General features: G+C 44.7%; 1 protein-coding gene across 1 annotated transcript in view; it reads left to right on the forward strand.

Moving 5' to 3' along the window:
* Window positions 1-565: 565 nt before the first annotated feature.
* The window catches only part of LAD1 (ladinin 1), a 36,478-nt gene continuing 23,204 nt past the window's right edge, over window positions 566-13,839 (forward strand). Inside the window, exon 1 of the mRNA XM_081914437.1 lies at window positions 566-837. Within this exon, the coding sequence (XP_081770563.1) occupies window positions 800-837 (38 nt within the window). The 5' untranslated portion in view covers window positions 566-799. The remainder of the gene's footprint in view (window positions 838-13,839) is intronic.

Raw genomic sequence — 13,839 nt, forward strand, 5'->3', positions numbered from 1 at the left:
AAAAAAAATAAATTGACATGGTGACCATGGGTGTAACCAGGATTTTTTTTGGGGGGGCAGGCTTTTGTTAGGGGGGGGCAAAACCTCAGATCTGTATTGATTTTTTTGGGCGGGGGAGCTGGCCCCGTCCCCCCCCCTATGCCCATGAAAGTGACCAAGTTGCAAGCGAGCCCTCTAAGCATCTGGGTGCCTCTGATCCTCTGATTCAGTGGGACACGGATGACTTGATGAAGTGTTTTTCTCCACCCTCTTTCTCTCTCTCTCTCCTTTTTCCACCTCCTCTGCCTGCACAGCCGTGGAGAAACCGGAGGCAGAGTCGGAGAGGCAGGAAAAACTGGTTCTGAGCAGGGAGTTGCCCCCGAAAACCCAGGGCGCCTTGGCCCTAGCGTGGAGCTGAATTCAAACTCTTCCCCAGCCCGGGCAACCAAAGAATGGCTGCCTTTGTGCGCAGGCTGGGTCACGTCCCACCCTCGCAGGGTGCCTTTTGCAAGGTGCTGCTAATAGACAAATTACAGCTCCCAGCCTGTCAAGGTAGATAACAGCACCATGTGATGCAGGCGGCCCGGCAGTCGACGGGTGGCACCGCAGGGGAAAGGTGCGCAGCGCAGCGCAGCGCGGAGGAGGCAGGAAGGGGACGGGCGAGCGCAGCGGGACTCTCCGCCTCGTGAGAACCGGGGTGCTCTTCTTCCCGGAGGATCTCGCTCCTGCCTTGATGCCCCGGGAAGTTTTGCAAGCGCCTTGGAAAGAATAAGAAGCGAGCAGCCACCGCCACTGGCCAAGCCCAGCGGAGGAGATCAGCATGGCTTTCGGCAGAAAGAACTGGTCTGCGCTTTCCAGGTGGGTGCTGCTTTCTCCTTGAGCCGGAATCCCCCCGGGTTGGGAAGGAAGGAAGGAATGAAGGAGGGGTCTTGACAGCCAGAGAGGAGGAGGAGGGACAGGGGGCAGGCAGAGTTTCTTTGGGATCCTGCCAGGGGAGAGGGCAGCGGGGAAATCCTCTGGGCTGTAAGGATTCCGAGGGAAGAAGAGCAAAACTTGCGCATGGATGTCCTTAGAGGCGGATGGTCCCTTGGCGCAGGTTAGAATTAGTTGATGAGTAGCCCCTTTAATATACAAACGGAGCGTCACATTTTCTCTTCGCCGGAGGCCAGTGTGGGGTGGAAACTTATGCTTCTTGAGGCGGACTCGCATCTCTGCCCGGGCGCACAGGGCTGGGTGGTTTCGCTGCAGGCGATTGCTGGATTGGCCGCGGATTGTGAGAACTGACTCCACGGCGAAGTTGGGTTAGGGTGGAAGCGGGGCTGCACATTCGGAGTTGGTTAATCGCTTAGAATCCAACCATTAGGTGAAGGGATTTTAAACATGTTGGTTGACTAAAAAGATGTTCCCTGCCAGATTATGATGATGATGACTATTATTATTATTATTATTATTATTATTCTCCAGATAGCGAGTAGCATTTTAACGAAACATTCTCTCCTGTGCCTGAGAAAGTGGGGTTACCCTTTCTAGGTTGATGCCTGCTGAGAAAGACAGAATAGCTCAGCTGGTTAGAGCATGGTGCTGATAATGCCAAGGTTGCAGGTTCGATCCTGATAAGGGACATCTCCCTTTAGAACTTTTCACCACCCATCCATCACATACTATAGTATAGAGATTTAAATGATTGATTGCCTAAAACTCATGCAATGAATGGACTAATGTTTCATTGTTTGGGTGAGTGTCCCAGTTTGAAATGAGGAGAGTACGAAATCTGTATCTGTGGTGTTATATCTCTGAACTTGATGTTGCAGCTATCAGGTGCGAGCATGCATATGTCACCCCAGTCCTCAGTGGTTGCTTGAATGTGTGAACTGACTCCACTAAAAAAACACAATTGTCTTGATTTAATTCGCTAAAATGGTTCTGTCTAATAGCTGGGATAGTTCATTCACACATTCAGCCTATGACTTCATATTACAGTGGTCAAGTGATAATCATAGTTGTGTGAACCAGAACCAGATTTTATGTAGGGCTGCACAGCCATTCCAAGCCATGACACATTATTCAGGGTCACAATTCAGCTTTCATCACAAGTTGGCCAAAGGAAGCAGGGTGCAACCCAACCGGTATGTCCAAGCAGTACTTGCAATGCGGAGGATGAACCTCTTAGATTTATTGATGCTGCTCTTTGGGGTGGCAAAATAATATGGGCCAGTTCCACTCTTTCTCCCATTTTGCAGCTGAGACTATGGGATAGCAACCTGCCCAGGGCCACTTAAGGCAGGACCACAAGGGAGCGCCTTTCTGTCTCTTGTCTTCAGTGTTTAACTGCCAAGCTGGAAGTTTGAGTGAAGACCCTCCCCTCCCCTCCCCACTCCTGCTCCACTCCAATAAAATATAACGTGGCATCATGGACAGCCCTTTGCCAACATCACATTGTGGATCGTTCAGGCAACACAAGCACATCTGAGCTGAGCTTTTGCCTTTTCTCTGTGGTGATGATCAAATGAGCAGATCTAGTTCCCAAGGAAAGTACCTTGCAGCACACGCCTAGTGAGCTAATAATCAAAGTAAGATTTGATTCCTGGGCTAAGTCCAGCAATTGGCTTCGTTGGCTTTTGCAGTGGGGCAGAGGAACTCCCAAGAACCACCCTCAGAGAAAAGTACAACCAAACCAAACAAACAAAGCTGTTTTTGAAAGCTACAGGCCCATTGATTGCGAGTTTTTAAGTCAGTTGGCAACCTGATCTAATTGATCAATTGATCATAAAAGCTAAGTGGCACCTGGAGATTATTTGGGGAAGGTTAATGATTTCCCCTGACCGAATACTACAAGGGGGAGAAATTTGCTTCAGTTTTTAATTAAAAACGAGCTTACCTAATTTTCACTTTCCAAAACAATGTGTGAACTGAACATAGCAATCTTTCAAAATTCACACATCTTGGAATTTTGCAATGTAGTTTTCTGGCCAAGTAATGTGTACAAAAATTAGTAGGCTAAAGTGTGTATAAAAGTGCAAATATTCTTGAAAGTGTAAAAAAATGCTTTATTTTAGGTAAAGTTGCTTTGCAAAAGTGAGTTTATTAGGCAAAACTGCGTACAAAAATGTGTGTATCAGGAGAAATTCACGCTAAGATACTGCTGAGTTTTCATGAGGACTTCACAAACTGATGTGGAAAGTGGAGATCTGTGTGTAAGGTTGGGAAAATGAGAAATGGAAAGAAATTGAAATTGACAGATTCATCCATTCCCAACTACAAGACTTCCTGCACTCTTTGGAAAATCATTTTGCTATCTGAATGAATAAAGGTAAAGGTAAAGGGACCCCTGACCTTTAGGTCCAGTCGTGGACGACTCTGGGGTTGCGGTGCTCATCTCGCTTTATTGGCCAAGGGAGCCGGCGTACAGCTTCCGGGTCATGTGGCCAGCATGACTAAGCCGCTTCTGGTGAACCAGAGCAGCACACGGAAATGCTGTTTACCTTCCCGCCAGAGCGGTACCTATTTATCTACTTGCATTTTGACGTGCTTTCGAACTGCTAGGTTGGCAGGAGCAGGGACCAAGCAATGGGAGCTCACCCCGTCGCGGGGATTCGAACCACGACCTTCTGATTGGCAAGTCCTAGGCTCTGTGGTTTAATACACACACACATTTGGATCCATCTCTCAACTGGCTTTTAGTCTTGGAAGGGCTTTGCCCCAAAAGGTGGCACAGTAAATTTACAAATACATATAGACAGACAAACTGATATGGACTAGAGTTGGGCCATGATTAGACCATGGTCCTGTTTTGAACCTCCAGCCTTTCTTTTGGGGACTGCCACAAGAGCCTTCTGAATCAGACCAAAGGCCCAACTTGTCCAAGACTAGCTAATGTGGTGCCCTCCAAAGGTTGCTGGACTCCAACTCCCATCAGTCCCAGTCAACCAGCATGGTTAGGAATGACGGCAGCTGTAGTCCAATGGTCACCAGAGCATGAGACTATTAATCTCATGGTCTAAGGTTTGAGACCCATGTTGGGCAGGAGATTCCTGCATTGCAGGGGGGTTGGACTAGATGATGCTCCTAGACCCAACTCTGCAATTACATGATATGATAACATCTGGAAAGCACCATGTTGGCTATCTCTGATCTGGTCTAACATCCTTTTTCCCAGAACATCAAGCCAGATGCCTCCAAACTGAGCATTAAGGCAACAGCTCTCCCCTGTTGTTGCTACCAACTGGCTGGTGCTGCAGGTTCCCATATACTGCAAGACAAGAAAATTTCAGAGTCCTCCACCTGCTCTATAACATTTTTTTGGCACTTGGCAATGATTGCTCATCCCAGATACAAATTGTCCACGACAATGTCAGCGGAACTGAACGCCCTTGTCTAAATGGAACACCTATGGTTAAGATCTAATTAAAAATCCATGTTTTTAAATTGGTAGTTAAGGAAGTCATTGTTATTCTCCCAATAATTAGAGTGATTAATGTTTCCCAGCCCTATTGAGAATGCATTCATTGGTGTGTCATGAAAATGGATGATGCTGTCATAGCTGCATGGATCACGGATCTCCCCAACCAGTTTGCATGGTGTATTTCCCCCTCTTCCTGTGTTATAATCCTCATTCCAGAAGTGCTGCAGGTAGGGAAGGAAACTTAAGGAAGGATGTGAAAACAATCACGTGATATATTTGGTGTGGGATCTTATGTACGATACCAGATTATGAATACAGTAGAACCTGTTTTGCTCTGATATCTTAGGAATATGGCATTTGCGCCTCACAGAGATGTGTCTACATATACTGATGGTGGAAAGAAAGCCTAAAAATATGAAGTCCTGGAGGACATTGTACCTGCTACAGAGTTATCCTCATCTTGGAGGTCTGAGTGTATTGTAGCAACTACTTGATAATCACTTGACTCCAGCAGATCCCTGAGGCTGGCACTGATGTGCAACCCTTAGCTCTGGTTTCTAGTATGGAGCCAGGGTGCTTCTGAATGGTAGGGAGAAATTTTTAGGATCCAGTAGCCTTGGTGAGAAAGAGGTAGCCTGCAGTTGTTGTTCACACATTTGGCTTTTTATAAAAAGGGTGGAAAGAGGTCAAGTGTAAATTGATGTGAGTTGGCACAAACTGTACATAAGAATCACAAATTGCCAAATTTACATGGTCTCCATAGACCAGGCATAGGCAATCTTGGCCCTCCAGATGTTTTGGGACTACAACTCCCATAATCTCTGACCACTGGTCCTGTTAACTAGGGATGATGGGAGTTGTAGTCCCAAAACATCTGGAGGGCCAAGTTTCCCTATGCCTGCCATAGACCCACCAGAAAGTAATGAGCTGGCCATTCCTCAGTGACTATAAAGGAGGCGGGATTCCCATTTGGTGGATGTTTCACTTAAGACAGAAATGTTGGAGCAAATGCATAACTTGTGAACAGGATATTTCCTCTGAATCTGAAGCTTTGATACTTGTTCCCATGTTTGTGACTTTTCCTCTCACAGGCATGTGGTTTATGAGCATCAAAGAATACAGCTGCATCCCAAAAGTTCATTTCCTCTAATTGAGAGATTGGTTTTTGAATGGATTATATACCGTAACTGAAATTGTGTGGCTCTTACGTGTGCAAAATTCAACCATTTGAAAATCTCTAGTTTAGTTCAGTCTTGTCCTGCCTGGAGTCTTGTCTCCTGGAGCCTGGAGATGTTGCTGGATTCCAAGTCCCATCAGCCCTAGCCAGCATGACTAATGATCAGGGCTGATGAGAGTTGTAGTCGGTTAGGGTTAATTTAATAAGAACTGGCAGAATACATCTGAAGTTTCTAGTTCTATTCAATGGCAAGGATTTAGGCACTTCGTCATTGAAGTGGATGGACTTGCAGTGCTTAATTTTGACTGAATTCTGCCCAGTGATATTAAAATATATCCAAAATTCCATCTTTTAAGTCTTTGTGCACACTAAGTTTACAGGTGATAATCACAGGTCTTGAGCATACCTATGCATGATGAAGTGAGTTGGAGGGAGGTCGAGTGATGATTTCTCCCTAATTCTAGTCTGATGGAAGTGAGAGCATTTGTCATGTCCTTGCTATTCATTCATCACATCTCTGATTATGGCACAATACGACAACTGAAATTAAGAGTTGGGATTCATGTGACAATCTTAAGGATGTTAATCTGCTCATCTGTCTGCCCCAAAATTCTAGCTTCCCCAGAGTTCCACACCTTCTTGTTTCTTGTTGCTGGTGAGATGCCAAGGAGTGATGTAACGTCAAGCCTGGCGGAATTTCAATTAAGTGATGACCTAGACTACCCCCATCTTTTGGGAGTTTCACATGTAATCACAACGCTTGTATTATCTACACATAGGGCAGGGCAACCTGATGGGTGGGATGAGTTAGAACCCCGTGTATATTGCCCAAGTGAGTAGACTAGATGCTAACGACATGAGCTGAGGATGGGATAGAAATAACACAGAAAGATAGGCAGTGTGTTGGACTAAGGCCTGGGAGGCTGGGGTCCTAGTCCCCATTCAGCCATGAAGCTCACAGGTGACCTTAGGCCAGTCACTGCCTCTCAGCCTAACCTACCTCACAGGGTTGTTGTTAAGATATCAGGGGAGAGGGGAGAACCATGTATGCCCCCTTGAGCTTCTTGGAGGAAAGGTGGAATATAAATGTATTAATAAATTATAGAATTATAGAGTTGTAAGGGACCCTGAGGGCCATCCTAGTCCAACTCCCGGCAGTGCAGGAATAGAAATAAATTTTCCCGTGGAGTGATCAAAGTTATTTGTGTTGTTTAAGTGTTACTTTTGTTTTGAATAATGCAAACATAACAAGGGCAAAGGGGGTAGGTACGAGGAGAACAGGTTATAGCTCACAAAGAAAAAATGGAGAAGGGGAATTTAAGTGCTGTCAAGATGATGAGTGTTTAAGAAGGGCAGCTACATGTGTATGCAACTCTTTTGGCGTGTGCTGCTCAGATGTCAAATAAGTGTCTATGTAATGATCCTGGCTGAACTCCTATAAAATGAAAACCGGGGATTCCAGAAGATTGCGTGACCTCAAACTTGAACCGACAAAAGAAAAATGACAAAACTGGCAATGATGGAACCTGAGCGCAAAGGTAGCTTCAGTGGGACATGCACGGTAATCTCAACAAGAACAACTTGAAAGACAGGGAGTTTGAGGGGAGACCACAGGAGAAATCTCAAATCCTGCTGCTGTGGTATATAAAGGACACCTTGGGCACTAGGTGGTCTGTATGTAACCGGGCGGGGGGAGGCGGGAGCAGTGTCTTCTCAGCTTCCTTCCTCTTATATTTGTGATAAAGGAAAGGAAGAGCCGTGCATTGTCTGGCTTCAAAACAGGAAGGAGAAAAGATACTTTGGAAGACTAAGTCTTGTTCCTGGAGTGGTTAATAGGTGCCTGATTTCCTGTTGCATCTTGCTTTCTTTTGGTATCTTGTTTTGACAATGGTTGCAAACACATTTTTGACAGGAAAGCCCTTCCTTAGCTCTTTAGTTCTTGGTAGTGCATTCCAATTGCTCAAACTCACACAGCCAATTATGAGTTTCCTGTCCAGCATTGGTTACATCTTCTGATTTATTAACAAACACATCCGTGAACCAGTCAAATACTTAATATAAATCTAAGGGTTTCCCATGTCCCTTAACACATATTTTCCTGCTCAATATAATGCAGAGTTTTACCGTAATTTATGTTTTCGAAAGGTAAAACATTTTTAGACATTCCTTGAATTCTGTCATGCAGGAAATCGGTATAGTGTCTGCCCCATTCCAAAATGTGCCTGTTCATCTGAAGGTCTGAGAAGAACCTCTGTACATGTGTCAGCTGTACTATTGCAGAGTTCTGACCGAGCTGAGATTGTACACATGTATGATTTATGTGTGTTATATACTAAGCTTGGCTCCTAGAACAACAGGCAGGTAGGATCCTAGAATGCAACAACTGATTGGCTTGCAGAAGAAGACCAATCAGGATCCAGGAGGAAGTTATTCAGCCTATTAGGCTGGTAGGATCGTAGAATGCAACAACTGATTGCCTGCAGGAAAAGACCAATCAGGATCCAGGAGGGAAGCAGAATCAGCCAATCAGATGGGACTCATTGTGCAAATAATGTATATAAAGGCCTGAGGTTTTGGGGAAAATTCAATCACTGTTTTACAAGCTGCAATACAGAGCATGAAATCACTGCAGGACTCCAAGTATATTTCAACATGTGAGTGGGTTTTATTTAGATATTGGCAGGAGCTGGTGCTGAGAGTCAGTGATGTGGTTGGTTAGGTGATTTGAGACTAGGGGTATCCAATGTGGTGCTCTCCACATATTTGTTGGACTCCCATCAACCCAAGTCAGTATGCGCAATGGCCAGGAATTATGGGAGTTGTAGTCCAGCAGCAACTGGAAGACACCACATTGGTTATCCCTATTCTAGGCTCTGGAATGAAAGGTTTTACAAGTCCCTTCCCTTTAGATGGTAATGTCTATTACTTCACCTATTTCAAAATGTGGTGAGCCCCTCCCTTCCCCATTCACACCAGTACCACTGTCATTCCTGCTGAGTGGGGCCAAGGATTTCTTCCCCAAAGTCCTACCTGAGTGAGAGTTAGTGTCATGAAGTAGGGAACTGAATTTGATTTAAGATTCTACTTTTGCCAAACTGTCACTCTACCTTGGCCAGGTCACTTGTCTCAAGCTGTAGTTCCCCCGGGACAAAAATGGGAATTCTAGGAGGAAGGATTCAGCTAATGAGCCCTATAAGTGGAAGTACTAGCACCATGGGGCTTTCTCCCATTTCATTCAATGTCTCTTTAGTGCTATGTTGCATTGCTTCCAATGGCTGTCGGGTGGAATTCAGTGTAGCATCAGGTAGGATGTGCATGACCGGAATGAGGTCACCCATATAACAGGACTTCCCCTTGCATGTCTTCTCCATCCCTAAACATGTTCTGGGTTTCGTCTAACCCTGCAGAGCAGATTTAGGGTGCCCAGGGGAACCCAAGGTGGGAAGTTTCAATTGCATGAGTCAAGGCTCATTCAACAACTTAGCTGAAACTGGTCTATTGTCTCTAGATTGTTGCCTGAGCTAGCACAATAAAGATAGCAAAGGGAATTTCCTTTTTTGAAGTGTTTTATGATAAGTGGCAATATTTAAATCTTTTATTTTTTAAATATTATATTAATTGTATATCACTTTTCAGTATTACAAAGTCATTTTCTTCACTTTTAAAAATATGAAGTTAAATAAGAGCTTTCATTGATATAACTATCCATTTATATATCTGACTAATAACTTTCTTAGGTAGTTAAGGCTAGGAAATTGTGGCATTAGATTTAGATGCACTATCACTGCACACTGCAAAGAGAACCAGGTTATTCAGGTCTAGTTATCTAGGTTATCCAGACCAACCACATTTTTTTTTTATAGTTTAGTCAATCACTTTGATATAGTATATCTTGATTTCAGCAAAGCATTTGGCAAGGACTACCATGGTATCCTTGTTGATGTGATAGTGAAATGTGGACTGGGCAATGCTTCTGTTAGAGCTTCCTATTATTAAGCTAAACACACCATCTGCTTCAAGAGTTCCAAAATCTGCTGGCTGGGACTAGCTGCGTAGCTAGCTGCTTGGGTGTCTGGTGTGGCGCGCACGTCCACTGGCTGGGACTGTTGCTCTACAGAGAAGCCTAGAAGCAATGGGTGAAAATTGCAAGGATATAGATTTGGGCAAAATGTTAAGAAAAACTTTGGAAGAGGTGAGATTGGCAAAATGCTACCACTGTGTCAGCTCTTCCCATGTGGAACTCCCTTCCTTGCATTTGCTTTTAATCTGTTTCTCCCCCACTTCTGCCCCAAATGTTCCATCACTATCCACTGCATCTTCACAGCAGCACTTCTGCAGAACTGTAGCCTGGGAATTAAGGATGAGAGGTGAATATTTGCCTGAGGCCACAAGTGAGACCATGGCTTAATAAGTCTTTGATCTTTGGACCACACAGGATTATGATATATTAACTCATAATGATGTAACTGTTTGCTTATGATATTACAGATTCCCCATATGCAGTTTAATTTGGCAAATTTGCCTTGGCAACAATACGGGCTAGACATTCTCATAGTTTCATTCCAGTACTTGTTTTCCTTGGTAAACAAATACCTGTACGATTTGTAATAATATCGGGAGAGCTGTGAATCGTTCTCTTATTGAGCAGATGACTTGCATATTAAGGCAGCAAGATCAGGATCTACTAGGAACCTGTCCTGCACAAACCTCATTGAAATGAATTATTATTGGTGGATTGGGACTGAAGCTGCAAAGACTTGTGCGTTCCTGAGGTCATGATCAGATATACAGATGTAAACCTCTGGAGAGTGAATATGCTGCAAAAACACTTGTGGAGTGGTTTTGCAATGTTTTTAAAATCATTAGCAAGGATTTCCTAATCACCAGGCAGTGTGCAAAGAGAAATAGAAAAACCTCTGCTGGATTTGATAAAAAGTGAGGTTGTATGGAACATTTTCACTTTCCCAAAGTCCACCTCTGGTGACCATGAAACAAAATTGCTCTCTGGCAGTTCAGTTTGGACATGTGAGGGCAAAAGTATGCAAAAGGATGAGCTCTGCTCCCAGCCTCACTGGACATCTCTCCCCCCACCCCCAATCACTGACCTTAGTGTGTTTAGCACCAAGCTCTGAACAGTTTTCTTGCTGTTGTTACCTGATGAACCTGACAAGTTCAATGGGCCCAGATAAATTAAATTTCCTGATGGCAAGGAAGCTTGCAAGCTCTTTCAGGGAAACATGCTTGCAACCCACCTTCTCTCTCTCTCTCTCTCTCTCTCTCTCTCTCTCTCTCTCTCTCGATGGTGAAACATTTATTCATTAAACATTTATTCATTCATTAAAACAGAAACAAAAAACCCCCCTTGGCTGCCATGTTGTAGGGAGGGTGAGAGAATTTAAATTAAATTCCCATTTAATTTAATTTATTTGGCATCCCTTATAATTCCCATCAGGCCACAGTCATGTGTGCAAGACTTCCCATCAGGCCACAGTCATGTGTAGAATCAGAGCATCCCATCAGGTGCCCAGTCCACAGTGACTGAAAGTCAGTGCAGGTATCATAGTGTGCAGAGTTTTTGTTACTTCAGCCATTATACTTCGTGGAGGAGTCTGCTGCTGCCCTTTGTGAGGTGCAGCCCTAGCTGACTGTTGGTGGTGGCCCAGAAGCAGCCTGCCTGGACCGAGTTTGCAGCCCTCCAAGCCAATCTGGCCTTGTCTGAGCTGTGCCATGTTGCCTTGCCAGGCAGAGTAGCCGGGCGGAAAAGCATACTTGTAGAAGAGGACACAAAAATATGCATGCTGATTTGCAAGTGTGGATGTGAACGTAGAAACAATGACTTACAAACTATGAAACAGATCTCATCCTAGTGGAGACGACACCTGATCTGTCTTGCCATGGCAAAAGAAAAAAGCTAATAATAATAATAATAATAATAATAATAATATTTATTGCAAACTACCTTCTGACCTTATGAAGTTTGAGAGTGGAGGGGGCATGTCAATAAAGCTGAGGGTGTGGCGGATGCGTGCACCCCATCTCTCTACACACCTTTGCCTTCACATCTCCGGGCTAAACACCTGAAGTTGGCTTCATTTTCATTGCAAAAGAACAACGTTTTCCCATGTTGGCATTCTTGTGGATGGGGCTCAGAAGCCTTTGATGGAGGATGCTGATGAACCGCATTGTTATAGTGGAATGTGTCTGCCAGCCAACTTTCAGGCTTGCCTATGGCAGAACTGCAACTGAGCAGACTGCAGACAAAAACTCTCCTCTGGCTGGGTTCCCCTGCGGTCCCAACAGGAATGCTTCAGTGCAGGATGATTGATCCTGCTCCACGCGAGCAGAAGCTGTTGCTGGAGTGTCACTGTATGGAATGGATGTAGTACTAATGTGCTATCTGTTTCAGCATGTATTCCTCATTCAGAATCGATGCAGGTGTTGGTAACATAAAACACTTACTACATACAGCGATCTGGCAAAGCTTTCTTACATGGGCCTATGGCAGGATTTCTGACTGAGTGCTGGACTGTGCTTAAGGCAGGTGCCTCCAGGAAGTATGGTCTATGACTCCCCTAAGGCCACCCCAGCATGACCAGGGATGATGCTAGAAGCAGTCCAGCAACACTTAGCTTAAAGGAACAGTACAGTCGTTCCTTGGTTGTCGAACGGCTTAGTTGCTGAACATTTCGGCTTCCGAACGTCGAAAACCCAGAAGTGAGTGTTCCTGTTTTCGAATGTTTTTTGGAAGCCAAACATCTGATGCAGCTTCCATGGCTTCTGATGGAGTGTGGGAAGCTCCTGCAGCCAGTTGGAAGCTGTGCCTTGGTTTTTGAACGGTTCCGGGAATCAAAGGGACTCCCGGAATGGATTAAGTTCGACAGCTAAGGTACAACTGCACACAGTTAATTCATTTCTTCTTCCTCCTTTTCTTACTCTTCCTTAAAAAAAGAGAGAGAAAACTCGGATTGTAGAAGAGGGTGGGGCTCTCTTGTTATGATCTAAGAACAACAGAAGGGAAGGGTCTATGAGTCATGAATGGAACAGAAGTTGATGTGTACTCCAAGCAGATTGCTGCCATTTCTGGTTTCATTCCTGGCTGCAGGCAGGCAGCTTGCTGCTCCAATAGGATTTAAAAAATTCAGTGCAAAGGTTTAAACACACTTATTTTTCTTTCCTCTTTGTCCCATCCCCCCTCCCCCCACTTATTCCCCACTTCCCCATTTGCATGGCCCTCTCACAAGAGTGGAAAACAACACAGCGTAACTTTTTATTGAAAGTAAAAAAAAATGCAGTGGAATCCATGGCACAATAATGATTAACCAGCATCCTGTGATAGCAGGAGTGGCAGCTTTCTTGAATGCCAGGGGGCTGGGCACGCCAGTGCCACAGTCGATAGCTGGAGCCATTTCAGTCACAAGATTTTCAGCAATGCCCACGTAGCTACCAAAACAAGTTGAAATCTTGGGTGCTTTTGCACAGAGATCTGTGCTCACGAAAGCCTGTACACAACCTGCTCTAATGCATCTGCCTCTCCACAGCTGTCTGGAGAACAGAGCTGTGCCCAGGAGATGTGGAATTCTGGAGATATAGTGCAGACATGAGAAATCTGGTGCCACATCATATCACAGTTTCCCTGGAACTGGTTTCCCACCCCCACCCAGTTGTGTGTTAAGACACAAAGAAGGAGAGCAAGAAATGTTCACTGATGCATCCCCCACCCCCCGTCCCCTGATCTGTGCCCACATCCCAGCAGGATAGAAGGAGACCAGCAGCAACACAGCAGCTCTGTAGGAACACCCCATTTTTGCAGAGAGTCTTGGTGAAAAGGGGGCATTCTGTTGACAAGGCTGGATTAGGATCTCCTGCCCCTGTGGTGCATGCTGCCCAAGGTGGGTTGCCTCAGGTTGCCTCACTGCTAGGGCAGCAAGCTATTTTAGGGAATGCAGGGCAGACCACTTGGCACACCTTTCTTTTTTCTTTTTTCCAGACAAAATAAAATTTTATTAGACTAAAATAAATACAATGAGGAACGCTCTGCCAAATGTTGATAAACTCCTAGTTCCAATATGAGACTCTCTAAAAATGATGAGCAGGAGGATGACATGTTTGTTTAATTGATTTGGAGAAGAAAGCAGGGTAGGATTTCTCCAGCTAATCATTGTCATGTGTTGTTACACTACTAGATAAAAACACTTCTCTGAAAATAACTTTTCTATTGACCCCCCCCCCCCCAGTTTGATTGATTATTTATTTATTTATTTATTTATTTATTTATTTATTT

This window comes from Podarcis melisellensis, assembly GCF_964234715.1.
Source record: "Podarcis melisellensis genome assembly, chromosome: 6".
In the NCBI taxonomy this organism is placed as follows: domain Eukaryota; kingdom Metazoa; phylum Chordata; class Lepidosauria; order Squamata; family Lacertidae; genus Podarcis; species Podarcis melisellensis.